This window comes from Raphanus sativus, chromosome 4 (assembly GCF_000801105.2).
Source record: "Raphanus sativus cultivar WK10039 chromosome 4, ASM80110v3, whole genome shotgun sequence".
NCBI classification, from domain to species: Eukaryota; Viridiplantae; Streptophyta; class Magnoliopsida; order Brassicales; family Brassicaceae; genus Raphanus; species Raphanus sativus.
The window spans coordinates 6,531,859-6,549,923 of NC_079514.1; the positions used below are offsets into that span (position 1 = coordinate 6,531,859).

Consider the following 18,065-nt stretch of genomic DNA (forward strand, 5'->3'; position numbering starts at 1 on the left):
CCAAGTGGAAGATATCATATCAAAGGCAGTTTCAGAAGCTAGAGCATGGGAAGATGCTTTGTCGAAGAAAAAGAAGATTCTTTGCCAGTCTCCTCCAATAAGTCAAGTAAGAATTTCTTCTCACTCTTGCTGGATTGATGGGGCTTGGCAGGAATCTACAAAATTAGGAGGAATGGGATGGATTATTAAGAACTCAGCACATGAAGTTCTCTGTCGTGGATCATCAAACAGATCACATGTTGGCTCGGCTTTAACGGCAGAAGCTCTAGCCTTGCGGGATGCTCTCAAGCAAGCAAATGATCTCCAACTCCAAAGCCTCCATATCTTCTCGGACTCTCAAGTCCTCATCACTACCCTTTGTGAAGGGCGCGACATGAATGAGATAGCAGGTATCCTTAGTGATATAAGGAACCTTGCCACTCTCTTCTGTCATCTATCCTACTCTTTCATTCCTCGTTTAGATAATTCTCAGGCAGACTCTTTGGCAAGAGCAAGTCTAGCTCGGTTATGTGTGTAATGAACTCTTTTATATTAAGGAATGGCAGTACTTGTTGACAAAAAAAAAAGGGAAGATGCGGTCTTGGTAAATGGCAGATTTTGTAGTCTCTAGCTCTCTTTGATGATCCATCCTGCAACCTCAAGTTGTTCTCTATAACAGGAAGCAGGATGAAAATTTTCATGTACTACGACAGAATCAAAGACCATGGGGGTTTTTGAGAGTAATCTTTGAAGATTGGGATTGATTGATTATACAGTCAGATAGAGGAGAATAAAGACGAGTCTAAACAAATGCAGCTTGTTATTAGATTTCTTTGTTAAAATGAAAGTACTGGATATAATAAAGCACACGAAAATGTTCTCCACTGAAATATATATATATATATATGTACGTCTAAAAATCTATTTTAAAAAACTCGAACTACGTAGTCCATCCTCATACTCAAACTCTGATTCTTTTTACTTATAAGGAAGTGAGAAGAAACAAATTTGCTATACAATGACACGACTTCATCACTCAGCTTTACCTCCTCCTTCTTCTTCTTTTTCTTCTCTAAAGTGTTGTGCAAAGAATTCATCTAGTTGCCCCCAACTTGGGATGCCTGACTGGTTGGTATTATCGGATGGTAACGACCGGATGCATTTGAGGATAAGCTCAACGTGAAGCTTCAACCTGATTAAAACAAAGAACGTTTAATACAGAGGCGAAGTTGGTTTTTTTTTAAGAACAAAGGAAAGATAAAAATTTGCCTTTTCTTTGCCTCTGGAGAGCTTATCTCCAAGTTGGCCAGCATTTGAGAAGTTTGCGTGTGAATTATCAAGATCACCTGCCTAAGGACAAGGTAAAAAGAAAGTTAGTGTAGAACCATTAAGATTACTTCCTAGCTTTAGCATTATAAGAAAGAAATTTGTTCTGCGCATGCCTAAATGTATTATCCTATACAAGTTGCTCACCTGAATATTGCTTGAACATCCGCTTCATGCAGTGTCTCGGACAAGACACGATGGAGGAGGCAACTTCCTGTATTGTTAAATGCAAATTAGAGAGAGGAAAAAACTACTATTATCTTTACAAGATTAGTGAATGAGAATAAATCACCCTTGTGAGTGGCCACGCAAACTCTTTAGTTTGTTTGTTGGTGTCTGGCGGTCTGCTCCAGCCCTCAACAACTTTAGGCAACCCATGAAGATGCGCCAATAGCCTTTCTCTCATTATCTGAACTAGTTTTGTGTATATTTCATCTCGATGAACCCTATAATCCTGTCAATTTGGCAAGACCGCCAAGTTATAAAGGAGAACACCATTTTAAAACTTTTATACTATACACCTATAGATAACCAACTGTTTTGAACGTTTTCCAACTACTTCCTTATTAGGTGTGCAACGAGCTCTAAAACCTTGCAATCTGTAACAGTAAAGAGATAAAAGGCATTATGCAAAGAGAAAAACGTACCTGAGCAACTTTATCAATCTCTACTGACAATAGTGGCTTTCTAGTCTCAGGTACTTCTGAAAACAGAATTCTTCTAGATTCTAAGACCACAAAAGAAAAAAGAATGTTATGCATGGATAATAAGCTAGGGATGATTCAAACAAAAATCACAGGGAAGCTGAAAAATAGAGAGACTAAGCTGACATCTTAAGACTAGACAATTTGGACATGTAAATACATCCAACAATCACCATAGGAAATATCATATTTTGGACCAAAAGGTGAATAAAGAAATGCTTGGTAAACACCAAGTAAAACATTTTACAAAAAAGAATCAAAAAGAAGAAGATAAAACACATACCAGGAATAATAGTGTAAGTGAAGTCGATTACTTGACTTGCAAGTGCCAAGTGCTTTGCCTTAATGGACTTCAAACCAGATACCTATAGCACGTATATATGATGGACCACATGTTACTGGTTAGAAAAATCAATAACGCTAATCAGCAATGAAGCTTCAATTTTCTCCATTTAAAGCATATTTATACCTGCATAGCGCCAGCACCCAAAACAAGTTGGCATGTCCTAGTGTTTAAAAATCTCAACACTTCAACAACTCGAAGAACAATTTCCGAGGACAAAGCTGGCAAAGAATTGTTCATATCAATGTATTCTGACAACATATTGAGCAATATTAACCCACTGCAGACATAAAAGGAATTGCATCAGCGTAACTAACATTCCAAGCCTGGACAGCAACTAAATATTAAGCAATCTTAAACCTAGCAAACGCTAGAAATAGTTAATAATGCATAACAAGAAAACTAACCGACTAGATAAAAGGCATATATAACAGCATTAAAATACTTCGACCAGAATAAAAACATCAAAATGCATAACAAGAACACTAACCAGTTTACCATGTGGTAACCAACTCCTTGATAGAAAAGATTAGATTTTCCGTGGGCCTTCTGATTATTAACAGAAGGTATACCAGCCTTGACTGTAGATTTCGCTTGTGCACTACTAACTGCACTACTAACTGCAGGACCCATTGAGAGGAAGCGCGTTTCTGTGTGTTTTAATATCAGTATCATCAACTTTCCCAGAAATCAACTCCTGGGATGCAAAAAGAGAACTGATTATGGATTGGAATTCTTCGGGAACATCTATCTCATCCCATGTTTCTTGATCAAGGACAGCTTTCAGTTTTGTCATCTACAGTAAAGCAAAATACATATTAGAACAACGACCAGAACTCTTGATAATGAAATAAATTTGATGGTAAAGTAGTTACGGAATATGTATCTATAGGACGAAGTCAATATAGCTCAACACTACTCAGTTATCAAACGTAAGTTTAACCTTTCTGCGACACAGAGTATAGAGATAGTTTTGGGGCTGTGGCTCTTGGTATAACTATTTTCATCCACCTTTTCAAAACTTTTTTGTCAGACATGAAACTAAAAGTATATGTCCTTTCTCTAAAATCTATAAACGTATATATACAGAGACTAACCCGAGCTTCATGCTGGGAATCTAAAAAGGCTTTGGCTTGTGATTGCAGCGTCCCACGGATACTAGATCCTAACCGTCCGCCAATCTGTAAATTTCCAGACAATGTCACGCAAGAATAACCAATGCAATTTCTTACCTCTTTTATGAGGAGAAGTTTTGAACAAATACCTTCTCCGTAACTGTTATAAATTCCTGGGTGAGATCATAAATGCTCATGAACTCCTGCAATTTCAATTTTGGATGAAGAAGAGCACGGACTCCTAGTAGCTTTGCCCATCTAGCATGAGTAACCCCACAGGCCGCAAAGACAGCTTCTGTGTTTTCTCTCAAGACATCGGCCCTACATATATAAGAAAAAAACTAAGTATAGTTACAAGCATAACAAAGGTTTGTGTTACAGGCAACTGCAATAATTTGGAATATATAAACAAATAAATAAAATAGAAAACCTGAAGTTCCTTGACATATTCATCAAGTTTGTTGCGTCGCTTGATTTTCTCTGCAATGGAGGGGCCTTTGAGCTAGCCTTACCCATTGGAGAAGACACTAATTGTCCGCTTTGGAAACCTGATTCCTGGGCTGATTCAGCCGCTACAGCACCAACAGAAATTGCAGCTGCAACGGAATCAGCTGCATAATGTCCATCGATATTGCAGAGGATCCATTCAATTGCCTTTTTCACTTCCGAAGCCCGGACAAGATGTGCCTGCATTCACTAAATGAAATGAAATCATATTACATATTATAGTAATAGAGAAACAGGACACGTAAGTATAGAAGGTGAACTAATATTATGATGTAAGAACTACTAAATCTTCAGGAAACAGCGATACCCAGGAAAATTCATATGAAGTGAAAGGTCCGAAAACCTCGATAAGGTAGATGTATAAAAACCAAAATAAAACTGCTGCCAAAGGTTTAACATAGGTGGACATATATGCCGTACTCCGTATAATGTTTGTTAACATAATTAGAAGTCCTATAACTAATGCATATATTACCTGAACAATCCTATATATAGCAGTTAAGAAACGCCTCCGATGACAGAGTCCTCAACTTGCTAGCGAGAGATAAGCCACCACCTGTAGTAGCACTAGGAATAAGCATGGATTCTAGAGAGACAAACTACCACTGAAGTAGAATACATTATCATAAGAGAGGATGAAATTTCATCGAAGTCCTAAAAATAAGTTTTCGGCCAATATTCTTCATCAGTTGACTAATTTCTTCCACTGTTGTTTCAGCCAGGTCTCAGATCAAATTAGAGAACAAAAAGAAAACAAGCATGCGAATATAAGTATTTCACATTTTTCAAGTGCTAAAACTTATGTTCAACTATGATTTCACGCAGAAACTAAGTCACATGACAATCTTACTACATAACAATAAGAAATATAATTACCATCAACATCTACTGAGCGCTCTCCATGTGAAAAGTCAGACTCCAGCGATCTTCCAACGAGAATTGGAAGCAGCTCAGCAACTGCGTTCTTGATTGCATTTTTCATTTCAGATGTTAGTGCCTCACGATACATCCTCAAAATTGAAGGGAACTTTGCCTACAAAATACAGTCCAAAGAAAAACAAATAAGAAACTGAAATGAGACTACATACTTAATGAGCACTATGAACCAAAAATAATGGCCAGTGACAGTTTTAATGAAGAAATTAAAACAGTGAAGCATTGTCAACTTCAATGGTAACATGTGTTGAAAAATAATTAGGACCGGCCACTCACCGTTCTTAGCAAACCAATTACTAGAGGAAGAAGCCGATCACATAAGGTAGACGTATCTTCCTCTTCTAGCTTAACCTGCAAAGGTGAAAAATAAGAGTCATGCTGAATATAGTTCGCGTTCTTTTTAATCTAAAGCTTCTGACAGGTTAAGATCTTCTATTCAGTTTTTACACCCACAATTAAGCTCCACATAGTACAAAAGAATCACCCAAATTCATTGAAACTTTGCATTTGTATCGGATGAGACTTACTTCATCACCGGTCTCCCCATTAGATGAAATGTATCCTCGTTTTTTTGCTGAAGATAAAATCAGTACATCTATTTCCCCAGTATTGTGTATTGAGATGCGCATAAATTCTGCTGTGAGAATACTACAAAGAAAATATCAACAGTCCATCACACACTAGACCAAATAAAAGAGAAAAATAGAGAAACAGGACTAGTAAAAACATAGAAGGTGAACTACTAAATCTTCACGACACAGCAATACCGAAGAAAATCCACATACTAAACATTTAATTGACAGCAAAACTAAAAACATAATCACTAGATCACATTTCACCTCTTTCCTATAAAAATTGAACTGAGAATTACGTGGTTGCTTTGGTAAGGTACTTGGCAGTTGGCACAACTAAAATGAAATGTGACTGGGTCTCAACGTGTTTCTCGTTCCATCCACGACCATAAGAAACACTTTACCGCCGTTAAAACAAAATCTCGAAAAGCTTCTCCAAAAAGAGCATTACAGGCAAGAAATGAATATAACACATTTAGTCACTATCTCATAACCTGAATAGAGACGCACCTGTTTATAGAATCTATGGAAATAGTAAGATGATCACGAAGATGACGGAAGCACAATGCAGACCAGTCAGCTCATCTCCAGCCTCAAAAAAAAAGACAAAGGAACCCCTTTAATCCTCTTAACAAAAAAGCACCCTAAAACATCAAAATCACAAACAAACTCACCAACAAGTTCTGTAGATCGTCAGTTATATCCAAAGCCCCAGCACAATCTGCAGACGCAACAAGCTGAAACAATTAAAAAAAAAAAAATCAAACTTCCATCTAACTTAAACACACTACTCTTAACCAAAACCATTCAGTAAAAAAAAAATTTACCAATCTGAGTGCAGTGAGAGCTTGATTAACATACAAAATAACCCTCAATTTACGTTGCAGCTCCAACATATTAACCCTAGTCGAGCTCAGCTCCTGAATCCTCCTCGCCGAATCCACCACACTCCTATCGATCACCCGAACCGTCTCCTTCAGCTCGCGTATCCTCCCGCAACCCTCGACGATCTTCCCGTTCAAATCCTCCAGCCTCCCATGCGCCTCGAAGAACGAGTCCGACCTCACGGAGATCTCCTTCACGAGACGCATCTCCACCACGTCGAGATACCGCGAGAGCTTCTCCTGAAGCGAGAGATTCTCGCTCAAGCTCGAGAAGGGGAACGTAGCTCTAGCTCCGTCCTCCAACGCGAAACCTTCCTTGAAGTAGAGCGAAGGGACCTCGCGGAGGCAGGAAGCTAGACCGGACTCGGAGCTGCTCTCTTCTTCTTCTTCCTTCTTCGTGTGGTTTGTGATGTTTTCGAAACGGTTGTGAGAGTGGGAGATGGAGGAGAGGTAGGTGCGGAAGTCGGATCGGGTTAGGTCCGAGCCGGGGAGGTTCGGGGAAGCAGCGACGGGGGAGAACTCGGAGGGGGATACGGAGGTTGTGGAGGAGGATGACCACCAGCCGACGACCCAGGAGGCGTCTCCGGACTTGCCGACGTGTGGGTTGTTGAGGATGGAAGAGAGGCTTTGGCTACTTGCGTCGGAGATGGATTTGGTTAGGGATGAATGTGATGGGGAGGAAGAGTTGCCGAGGTCTAAGCTGGTTCGGGTGCTGTTTACGATGGACCTTCCGGTTAAGGAAGGGTGAGGATCCACGAGATCAGAGTCATGAAAACGAAACTGAATTTTTAAATTTCGACAATGGGAGTAGAGATTTTTGGAAGGGAGTGGATCGAATCGAAAATGGTGAGAGTTTGGATGTGGACTGAGGAAGAAGCCTCTGTCTGTATCGAGACTTCGGTGAGATGATGGTTCGAGAGGTGGTGGTCGTGACTCGTGAGAAGTGCGGTGTTTCACTGAGAAGATTCAATAGACGGTCGATTTAACTATCCACGTCCTCTACATAAAAAGAAATATTATTAATATCGTAAGCTGTAACATGATCCGATTATTTGGATTTTTTTTTTTAATTTCATTGAATCAAAATAAAGTTTTCATTTGTTAACTGTTATTGCTTTGTTAATCTCTCTATAAATAATACAAACAAATGATGCTTACAAACTGGTTCTTCATCAACAATCAACATATTATTACACATCCTGTTGTGAGTTGTGACAAAAGCTAATATGTTGGTGCCGATGGAACCAAAAGAAAGCTAAAAGCCACAGTAATAATATCTCTGAAGTTGTATCTGCAGAGCAAACAGATTCAAATGAATACGCAACCACAGGTGACGCTATTGTTCTGCCCGCGATATGCCGTTTCTGCTTGGAAGAAGAAGAAGAGCTACTGAAGAGGAAAAGCTTCGAGGAAGAAATGGCGTGAGCTTTGAGTTGTTCTGGTCTTGGCTAGATGGAGCCAACAAAGCCCAATCTCCGGTCTGCACAGACGTTTTTCCTACGAAAGAAGTTAAAAGCTATCAAGTAAGCAAAAAATCACTCACCCACAGAAGCTGAAATAAGAACAGACATCAGGTTTTAAGTTCAACCATAAGCAGTGATCTCATTTTTGGACTATTCTACACGATTTCTCCCAAGTTTGAGGGTTTAAAATTAGAAGTAAACTTGAGGGTTTTATATTGGCTGCAACCAAAACTGATAATCTTCATTAACATACCATAAACCAAAGTTGATGTTTCCACAAGCTTGGTTTTATATTGGCTGCAACCAAAACTGATAATCTTCACTTGATTAAGCTTCAAGCAAAGAACAAACTCCTAGCGGATTCAAATGCGGTTCATCGGAAGCCATGGAAGACGGGTTCTTGTGTATTGTGGGTTTCAGTATTGATGATTCCACTTGCTCACTTGATGAACCCTCAACTAAAACCCGTGCTTAATAGATGCAATCAAAACTCACAGTATTCTTCATCATCCCATGAATCAGAGGGATTTCTACCAACGTTTGTGTGTGTTATCTCAGACACAGTTGATGCTTCCACAAACTCACTTGACGAATCTACAATTGAAGAAGAAAATCCTGGCGGATTCAAATGCGGCGTATCTGAAGCCACGGAAGACGTGTTCTTGCGTATTGTGGGTTTCTTAGTTGCTGTTGCTTCCACAAGGTCACTTGATGAATATCCTACTGAAGAATAAAAGTCTAGTGGACTCAAGTGCAGTGTCTCAGAAGCCATGGAAGATGTGTTCTCCTGGATTCTTTGTTGCTTAGTTTCTGCTTCCAAAAGGTCACTTAATGAATCTCCAGTTGAATAAAATCCTAGTGGACCCACCTGCAGTGTCTCAGAAGCCATGGAAGATGTGTTCTTCTGGATTCTTGGTTTCTTAGTTGCTGCTGCTTCTACAATGTCCCTTGAAGAATCTACAAATGAAGAAGAAAATCCTAGTGGACTCAAGTGCTGTTTGTCAGAAGCCTTGGAAGATATGTTCTTCTGGATTCTTTGTTGCTTATAGGGGTGGGCATTTTACCCGATACCCGAACCCGTACCCGAACCCGACCGAAAAAATCCGAACCGAAACCGAACCGAAGTAGCAAAATACCCGAACGGGTATTGAATTAGGAGAGATTGGATATCCGAACCCGAACGGGTAATACCCGAACCCGAATGGATATCCGAAGATAACCGAACATATGTATACTTAGGTCTATATTCCTAGTTTACTTCTTTAATTTTATTCAAAATATTTATTTTTATTATGCACATAGTTCAAAATTAGATAATTTACATATAATTGGAAAAATGTGAAATTTTTACTCACTTAAAATGCATGTCAAGATTTTTATTTCATGCATTAACAAAAGTTACATCCAAAATTTAAAAATAATAATCAATTTATTATCTTTTATTTGTAAATGTTATCTTCAAATTTATTAATTATTCGATTGTCAGAAAATAAAAAAATCAGTTAAGTGAAATTTATATTTTTTAAATACAAAAAAACTTGAGAAATGAAAATTTTAATATTTTTTCCAAAATCTAAATATTCGAAAACCCGACCCGAAATACCCGAACCCGAACTAAAAATACCCGAACCCAACCCGAAGTAAAGAAATACCCGAACGGGTATTGTATTCCTATACCGAAATACCCGAAAATCCGAAATACCCGATCCGAACCCGAACGGGTATCCGAACGCCCACCCCTAGTTGCTTAGTTGCTGCTTCCACAAGGTCACTTAATGAATCATTGGCAACATATATATTTGACGTCAGCATAAACAAGAGAGATACATTTAAGAAAGGTATATGATTATTCAAACTACATGGGTAGAGACCAAGCCAAGTTTAAAACTCGGAAACAATCTTGAATATGACTTCAGTTCTAAGAAAAAGAAAGTAGCGTGAATAAGAATGAACCTACGAATCACACTGTCCATCATTGATCATTCAGTTTGCTCTGAGATATGCAAAGACTATGGCTAGTAGAATCACAAGCATTACAATCTGCATTTTGGGGTAGAGAATCAGAGGATGATGATAAGTAATGTACCTTTCTTCAATGTATCTCTTTTGTACCAATATTGAAGTTGCTCTAAAGCATGGAAATCATTCTCATGTTATTGGGGATGATTTGTGTTTTGAACTAATGGTTCTAGCTTTGCCACAAGATTTCAAAAGATTACAAGAGACCTCTTGACAGTTTTGAACTTCTTAAAAAGAAGAGAAGAATGTTATCCAAACTCATGGATTGCTTACCAAATAATTATTGACGATTCTGGTTTCAGTGGTCACTGCTGAAAAAAGCTTTTCCAAATTAAAGTTAATAAAATCTTATCTACTATCAACCATATCACAGGAAAGACTAAATGGCTTAACAATCATATCTATAAAGAGATTTACTTAGGAATCTATATCTATACTAATAAAAGTAGTCTTTTGAGCTCCACGGAGCGTTCACATCAGTGAAACAAATTTCTACTAGAAGATGATACGTGACATAATTATAAAAAAAAATAAAAAAGTAAATATACAATATAAGAAGTAAAAATATTACATTAATTATAATATTAGAATAAATAATATAAAATATAGAAAAATAAATACTAAGTAAATACACAATAAAGGAATCAGAAACTACATTGAACATATATCTGAAAAATATATAATAATAAATAATAAGTAAATATACAATATAAGAAATAAAAATATCACATTACAAATTTATTGTAATATTACAAATTGATACAAAACAATTAGAATAACTAAATATACAATATAAGAAAAATAAATAATAAGTAAATATACAAAATAAGAATGGAAAAACTACATTAACCATCTATCTGAAAAATGTATATTTTTACATTTTTATTATTTCCAATATTTTATAAGTAAATATATAATATAAGAAAACAAGCTTACATTATAAGAAATAGAAATATTATATTAAGCATCTATCATAGTATTATCATTTGATATAAAAGCAAGAAAATTAAAATAAGTAAATATAAAATATAAAAAGAATAAACAATAAATAAATATACAATTAAGAAGTAAGAAAACTAAATTAAAAATCTCTTTAAGTTTTTATAGTAAATAAATAATTATGAAATGTCCACATCAGAATACAAAACAAACATGAAAAAGAAGTCACATGACATTATTACTCTATGACTCATTACCGAATTATTAAAATAAGTACATATACAACCAAAACAATTTATCTATAACTTTTAAAGCTTCTCTAAACAATTTATTTGTTACATTACAATACTTTTCAAAAGTACTATATATGTATACTTTGAGCAAGACAATACAAAAATAATTTATTAAATCATAATTAAGTATTTAAAGAATAAAATATTTAATGAATATAAAGGAACCAAATAGAAAACAACCACAAGTAAATTGTCAATATAGCTCAACTATAAAGGTAAAAACCCACTGTCCATAACATAATTTTCCATCTCCAAAACTATATGCTCGGTACTACTGACCCAAAAGAAAAAGAACAAGAGTTTATCTAAAATAAGCAACTACACAAGTGATTTACAATATAAACATTAATATTATAAATAATGTTGACAAAATTTTCATTAAAAACTAATATTCCGTGCATAGCACAAAAAAACCATTAATACAAGTAAAAAAATATGCACGGAATATTTTACTTATTATCATAACTACCATAATTAAAGTAGACTCAATATTAAAAACATATGAAACTATTATATATTGCTAAACATTTTTCAATGGTAAGATAAACATGATCTATAAGCAGAATAACAAAATATAGATGGAGAATGTTAATATCATTTTAATTTAAAATAAACTTAATATTTTAAAATACTCATTAAATTGATAATATATTTAGATATGTAATTATTTTGTCCAAATATAACTATTTTGGTTAATTACCCGCCCGTCGAATCCTTGTCAAGATTATGAAACTTTTGTGAAACAATTTATTAGAAAAAGAGAAGAAAAATTATGTCTTAGTTTTTTCAAGTTATTATGTTAGTTTTTAATATGTTTTTAAATATATATTATACTTTTGACAAAAAAAAAATTATAAGAGGCGCCATATTTATAGTCGCCTCAAGCCCTCATCAAACCTTCTCACGGCACTGAATCCTTATACCCCTTGCTCTGCTTCAACAGTCGTCTCTAGCAGATACTTTATCTCATTATGGTGTTCTTCCACATTATTCTAAATCTACACTGACACATTCTCTGTTACCCATGGAACCAAAAAAAAAGCCAAAAGGGACATAGTAATAATATCTTTGAAGCTGTACGATACAGCCTGTATCTGCAAAACAAACAGATCAAAATGAATGCGCAACCACAGGTGAGGATATTGGTGTGCCCAACATAAGCCATTTCTGCTCAGAAGAAGAGCTACTGAAAAAATATTTTCAAAAAAAAAAGAGCTACTGAAGAGGAAAATATTAAAGGAAGAAATCAGCATGCATTTTATGAGTTGTTATGATCTTAGCTACATGGAGCCAACAAAGTCCAGTCTCCGGTCTGCAGAGATATTTTTTCTATGAAAAGAGTTAAAAGCAATCAAGTATGCGAACAAATCATACACACATAGAAGCTGAGATAAGAAAAGACATCAGGTTTGAACCAAAAAAAAAAGACATCAGGTTTTAAATTCCTTGTACCAGTTCTCCAATAAAAATTATACTATATTTTGTTAGTTTAATATAGATTTAGTACATGCATTTATTAATCCCTAAAAACAAAAAAAAACTTAAAAAAATAGGTTTACTTATTATATCAGTGACATAGAAATTTAAATAACTTTAAAAAATTAAAGGTTATATTTTATTGGTACTTTTGTTTTAAATGAAATTTAAAGACCAAGTAAAAGTAGAATAAAGATAAAAAATATATTATCTTAAAATATTCCACAATATGTTTCGAGGCATGCAACAGATGTAAACCATACACATAATTGATAACCACATGTAAATTAAAAATTGAAATTAGAGGTTATATATTATAATATATACACATTATTATTTAATACAGATCTGTGTACAAACATAGGCCTGGGAATTTAATTCTTTATCCGCGGATTCCGTTCCATTTCTTGCTTTTGGGCGATGATTTGATTCTTCTGGGCGGATTCCGTTCCATTTGATCCGCTATGGGGCAGATACGAGTCAACATATTTGAAAGATATGCAGAGTGGGTGTAGGTGCGGGTCAAATATATTTTATGCGAGGCGGATGCGAATTGGTAGAATTTAAACTGCGAGTACCCACGAACCCGTAAAATTTTAAAAATAAAGTTTTAAAGAAAATAAATGATTTTCTTATAAAAAATAATTAAAATTACGAATATAAATAAAAATTTAATTAAGATATATTATTTTAAAGAATACATTAATAGAAATATAAAATAATTATTTTTATTGTTTTTAATATTACCCGCAGATTATCTTTTAATTTAAATGGGGTGGTGCGGGTACAATTTTTTTACTCGCAGGTCAAACCGGTCAAATTTTTTTTAATCAAAAATATGATTCAACCCACAGTAGGGCGGTTCGATCCGCAAACCCAGCACTATATAAACACATAACTTCCGAAAGTGTCGATGATAGCAGGGGCGGATGAAGGTGCAACGGTATGGGGCACGTGCCCTTCACTGGTTTTTATTTTTTCTTTAATATTTTAATTTAATTTATCAAATATCATTAATTTATTATTTTAGTGAAGAAATTATTAAAAGTGCCTCCATCAGAAAAAAAATGTTATTGTTTATAATATGGTGCCCCGAATTAAAAATATTTCTAGATCCGTTCCTGGATGATAGTCTTAACGGAGCTTCATTGGAACATAGATCTAACGTCAACACATATAATCTACTTTAACACTGTCTATTAAGTTTCAAAAAAAAAAACACTGTCTATTTTCCGATAATATTTTCTGGCTAAATACCGAGAAGTCTCACACGTCGGTACAACCCGAGAACATTCTGTTAGCAAGAAGTTTCCAAGAAAATTCTTTTTGTCGAAAAGGTCCTACAAATTTCCGACAAACTTTGGCATCGTTTTGGGTGCCCACAACATTCCGACTATCTATTTTGACGAAATTCTGAAATTTTTTGTTCATCATAGGTTTCCTAGAAGTTTCCGATGAAATTGGTAATTTCTCATAAAGTAGAAACAAATCTTCCGATGAATCCTAGGTTTCCTAGAAATTTCCAGGAAACTTTTGTCGGAGTTAGCGTTGTTTCCTTGCGCGTATGTATTGCATAGAAATAATAATAGAGAACAATTTAGTATTTACTTTTGAGAAAAGTTAAATACTAAATTAATAGAGGAAGATAAAAGTATTAACACGATTATGGATTCACTCACGTACCATTGAATTATATCCTTAAAGCTTTACTTAATTAACTCTTTTCCGAATCAAATTAAGCCAAAAATTTGTAATTCGTCACTCTCTTTTTCTCTCATCCTCTTTTTTGAGTTTCAAAATGCATAAATACGAGAAAGAGAGACGAAGACCCAATTAAAGTCCAAACACCAATCTCGAACCCATAGAGAAAATATCCAATCCCAAACCTAAAAATCTTTTCTTCTCTTTTCTTCTGTTCACCTCTTTTTTTGGCTTTCTCTCTTCATTGTTCTTCACCATGTCTAATGAAACCAAAGATTTCTACAACTACCAATTCGCTTCATCCTTCTCTTTGTGTGAAATTATGAATCTGCCTACTTCAGCCTCGTCATCTTATGGAAACAATGTTTTCGATCCATCTTCCTACTCCTCCACTGATTGCCTCCAAATCTCTCCAGGAGCGTACCAATCTCTACTTCAGAAAATTTTTGGTATTTCTCCTACTTCTTCAGAGGTTTTCAACTCTTCGATCGGTGAGACTCCAACTAGGGTTTCTGCACCCTCTTCCTATAGCGAGGCTAATCATCCTGGTGAAGATTCCAGTACAAGTCGGAGGAAAAGAAAGTTAGCTGAAGATGGAGGTGAAGAAAATCAAAGTTCCAAAAAAGTGTAAGTCATTTATATAAGAATTATATTATGAAATATCAAATGATCCCTCATTTAGCAATCTAGTCTAGTATGTTGTAGTAATTTTATAATGTATAGTTTCAGAGGGAAAGCGAAAAAGAACGAAGAGAAGAAACAAAGAGAGCCACGAGTCTCGGTTATGGTTAAAAGCCAGGCTGGTCATATTGTAGATGGTTATAGATGGAGAATATACGGCCGAAAGGCCGTCAAAACCAGCCCTTACCCAAGGTAATTTAATTTTATACTTTTAGATAAAAAATAGTTTAGAAACTAACAATTGCAAATGTAAACGAAAACGTAAACAGGAGTTACTATAGATGCACGACGCAAAGGTGTAACGTGAAGAAACGAGTGGAGAAAGCGGTCGAAGATCCAACGATTTTTATTACAACGTACGAGGGTCGACACAACCATCCGTCAGATTCTGTCTAACCTCCGGGGAAGTTCCGCCGCGGCTACTATATATAGGAGAATGATTACAAATTAAGTTTAGATAAGGCTTTCCTATGTTTTTCCTATATCACGAATTCACTACAAGAAAACAGACTTTTTGTCACCACCAAAACGGTCACAAAATAGTCACAAATATAGTGTTAGTGAAGTATGCAACTACAAAGGGTCACAAACGCTCATTTGCAACTATATTATGACGCCTATTCACAGTTGCATATCAGCGACTTTTAGATACATAATTAGTAAGTCTTTACATAGTAACTACTTTGTCACAGTATTAAGGAACAACCAAAAAATGTTTTATTAATAATTTTCTTACTGATAGCTAAAAAATATAAATTAAAATATCTCAGTACAGATTATAATTACTGAAATCTGTTTATAAATTAGAATTGGTTCAGAAATAAAAGTTGATTTATAAAGAACAATTAATTATCAATAAAAATCTGATATACAAACTAAAATTAAATTACATAACAGAACAGGTTTTCATTACTCGGTTTACAAATCTAAACCTAAAAAAGCAAAACAATAACAATTCCGAACTGTATCCTCTGCGGCCTGCACTCCCCTGTCCTCTGCAACCTCCTCCAGTGTCCTCCGCCATTCACCACTGTCACATTTCCAATCCGTCGTCATGCTTTCAACAAATAAACAAAAAGTTGTATCAAATGAATCTGAATACATTAAACTTATTTTGAATGCATCGCGAGGTCCAAAAATGTATTCTTCTCGTTGTCATCTAGTACATTAAAACTTATTTTGAATGCATCCTGAATCTCGACTAAAGGATGTTGACGCAATCTTTTGAGATGTTGCTTCTCATCGTTAATACATTGATTCTGTAAGGACGAACCTAAGGCAAACATAGCCAACGGTACCCCACTAGCGTAGTTCACCAGCTCCGAGACTAATGACGTCCTTTCCTTCCATTTTTGTTCAGTGGCAAACTGGGAGAATAGGTGAAGAGATTGATGCTCGGATAGTTTCTGGATTTCGCAAATCTCTTTAGCGTTACACTGTACCAGAACTTGCCTATTCCTAGATGTTAAGATGAGTGTATGTCCACCAGAAAGCCAGCCAAATCCTCCAACCAAAAATTCTGCATCTCTAGCACTACTCACGCCATCAACGTACCTTTTATACGCCATGTGGTTGTCACAGTCTTAATCTTACTCTTTGTGACATGGCAAATATACTTCTGAAAGAAGCCATTTCATTTTTAGGATAATCCAGCGTATTTATAATGTCTTTGCATCATCAGTGAAGTGGTGGAAAATTTTAGAAGATAAGGTGGGAGGTTTGACAGTGAAATCTTTATCGCAGACGGTGGGAAAGTCATGTTAATTGTGTTAAGGCAATTAGATTTTAAACTGCAAAGATAAGAGATTCTTTAACTTATATAATAGAGTACACAAAGCACTGCTGAGTATCTTGTTACAAACGAGACGCATGGGATTGGAAATTATGAATTCTTGTTGTCTATGGTGATTTGGTATAAACTTTTATTTGCTGTTAACACGGTAAGCAAGAGTTTGCACTCAAAAATGTGATTAACTTGAGGGTAAAAAGCTCAATAAGGTAAAAGTTACCAGGGTTCGAGTTCCGGTCACCGGAGAATTAATATTTTGACATCGTCAGGAATATGAGACCGACACGTGGCAACACGTGATTAGTCTGGACCACTTCTGTGGGGTCAGGATACCCCTGTATAATTAAGAAAAAAAAAAGATGTTTCCCAACTGAAAGGACTTGTTGAACGGATTTTTTTTTTCGGAATTATAGATAGACAGGTTTTGAAAATGCAAAATCAGATGTTAAACAAATTGCAGAAGCTATGGAGATTGAAGCCATATTCCCAGCAAAGAAAAAGCGTGCAGAAAAAAGTTTTTTGATGAGAAATCAGAGTTAGTTGATGAGTCTGTAGATCTATCTCTAGAAGAGAACTTCAGAATTTCTTATTTCCTTCAAATCATGGATCAAGCTCTTTATTCTTTTGAAACAAGCTTTGAGCAATTTCAGAAGTATGAACTAACATTTGTTTTTTGTTTGATTTGGATAAACTGAAATCAGCAAGTGAAGATAGTTTGATGGTATCTTGTACCAATCTTGAAGCTGTTCTAAAGCATGGAAATCATTCTGATGTTATTGGGGGTGATTTGTGTGTCGAACTAATGGTTCTAAAAAAGACTTTGCCACAAAATTACAAAAGATTACAAGAGACCTCTTCACAGTTTTGAACTTCTTAAAAGGAAGAGAAGAGTGTTATCCAAACTCATGGATTGCTTACCAAATAATTATTAACGATTCTGGTTTCAGTGATCACTGCTGAAAGAAGCTTTTCCAAACCAAAGTTAACAAAGTCTAATCTACGATCAACCATGTTATAGGAAAGACTAAATGGCCTAACAATCATATCTATAGAAAGAGATTTACTTAGGAATCAAGACTATGAAACTTTTGTGAAAAAATTATTGAAAAAGAGGGAAGAAAAATTATGTGTTAGTTTTTTAATATTTTTTTAAATATGTATCGTACTTTTGGCAAAAAAAAAATTATAAGAGGCCCCATGTTTATGGTCCCCTCAATCCTCATCAAACCACGGCACTGAATCCTTATACCCCTTGTTGTGACAAAAGCTTTACACTTAATCCTTGCTCTGCTCAACAGTCGTCTCTAGCAGATACTTTATCTCATTATGGTGTTCTTC

At 35.4% G+C, this 18,065-nt stretch overlaps 1 protein-coding gene and 2 pseudogenes across 1 annotated transcript; 1 reads left to right on the plus strand and 2 right to left on the minus strand.

Moving 5' to 3' along the window:
• Positions 1-839: 839 nt before the first annotated feature.
• LOC108850116 (vacuolar protein sorting-associated protein 54, chloroplastic-like) lies at positions 840-7,332 on the minus strand (annotated as a pseudogene).
• Positions 7,333-7,702: 370 nt separating this feature from the next.
• On the minus strand, positions 7,703-14,515 carry LOC130511083 (uncharacterized). Its single transcript, XM_057007910.1, has 4 exons — positions 14,477-14,515; positions 8,325-8,838; positions 7,910-7,918; positions 7,703-7,863 (listed from the first exon to the last, which is right to left on the minus strand). Exons 1-4 carry the CDS (start codon positions 14,513-14,515, stop codon positions 7,703-7,705), a joined length of 723 nt encoding a protein of 240 aa, XP_056863890.1.
• On the plus strand, positions 14,490-15,635 carry LOC130510997 (WRKY transcription factor 28-like; annotated as a pseudogene).
• Positions 15,636-18,065: the final 2,430 nt, after the last annotated feature.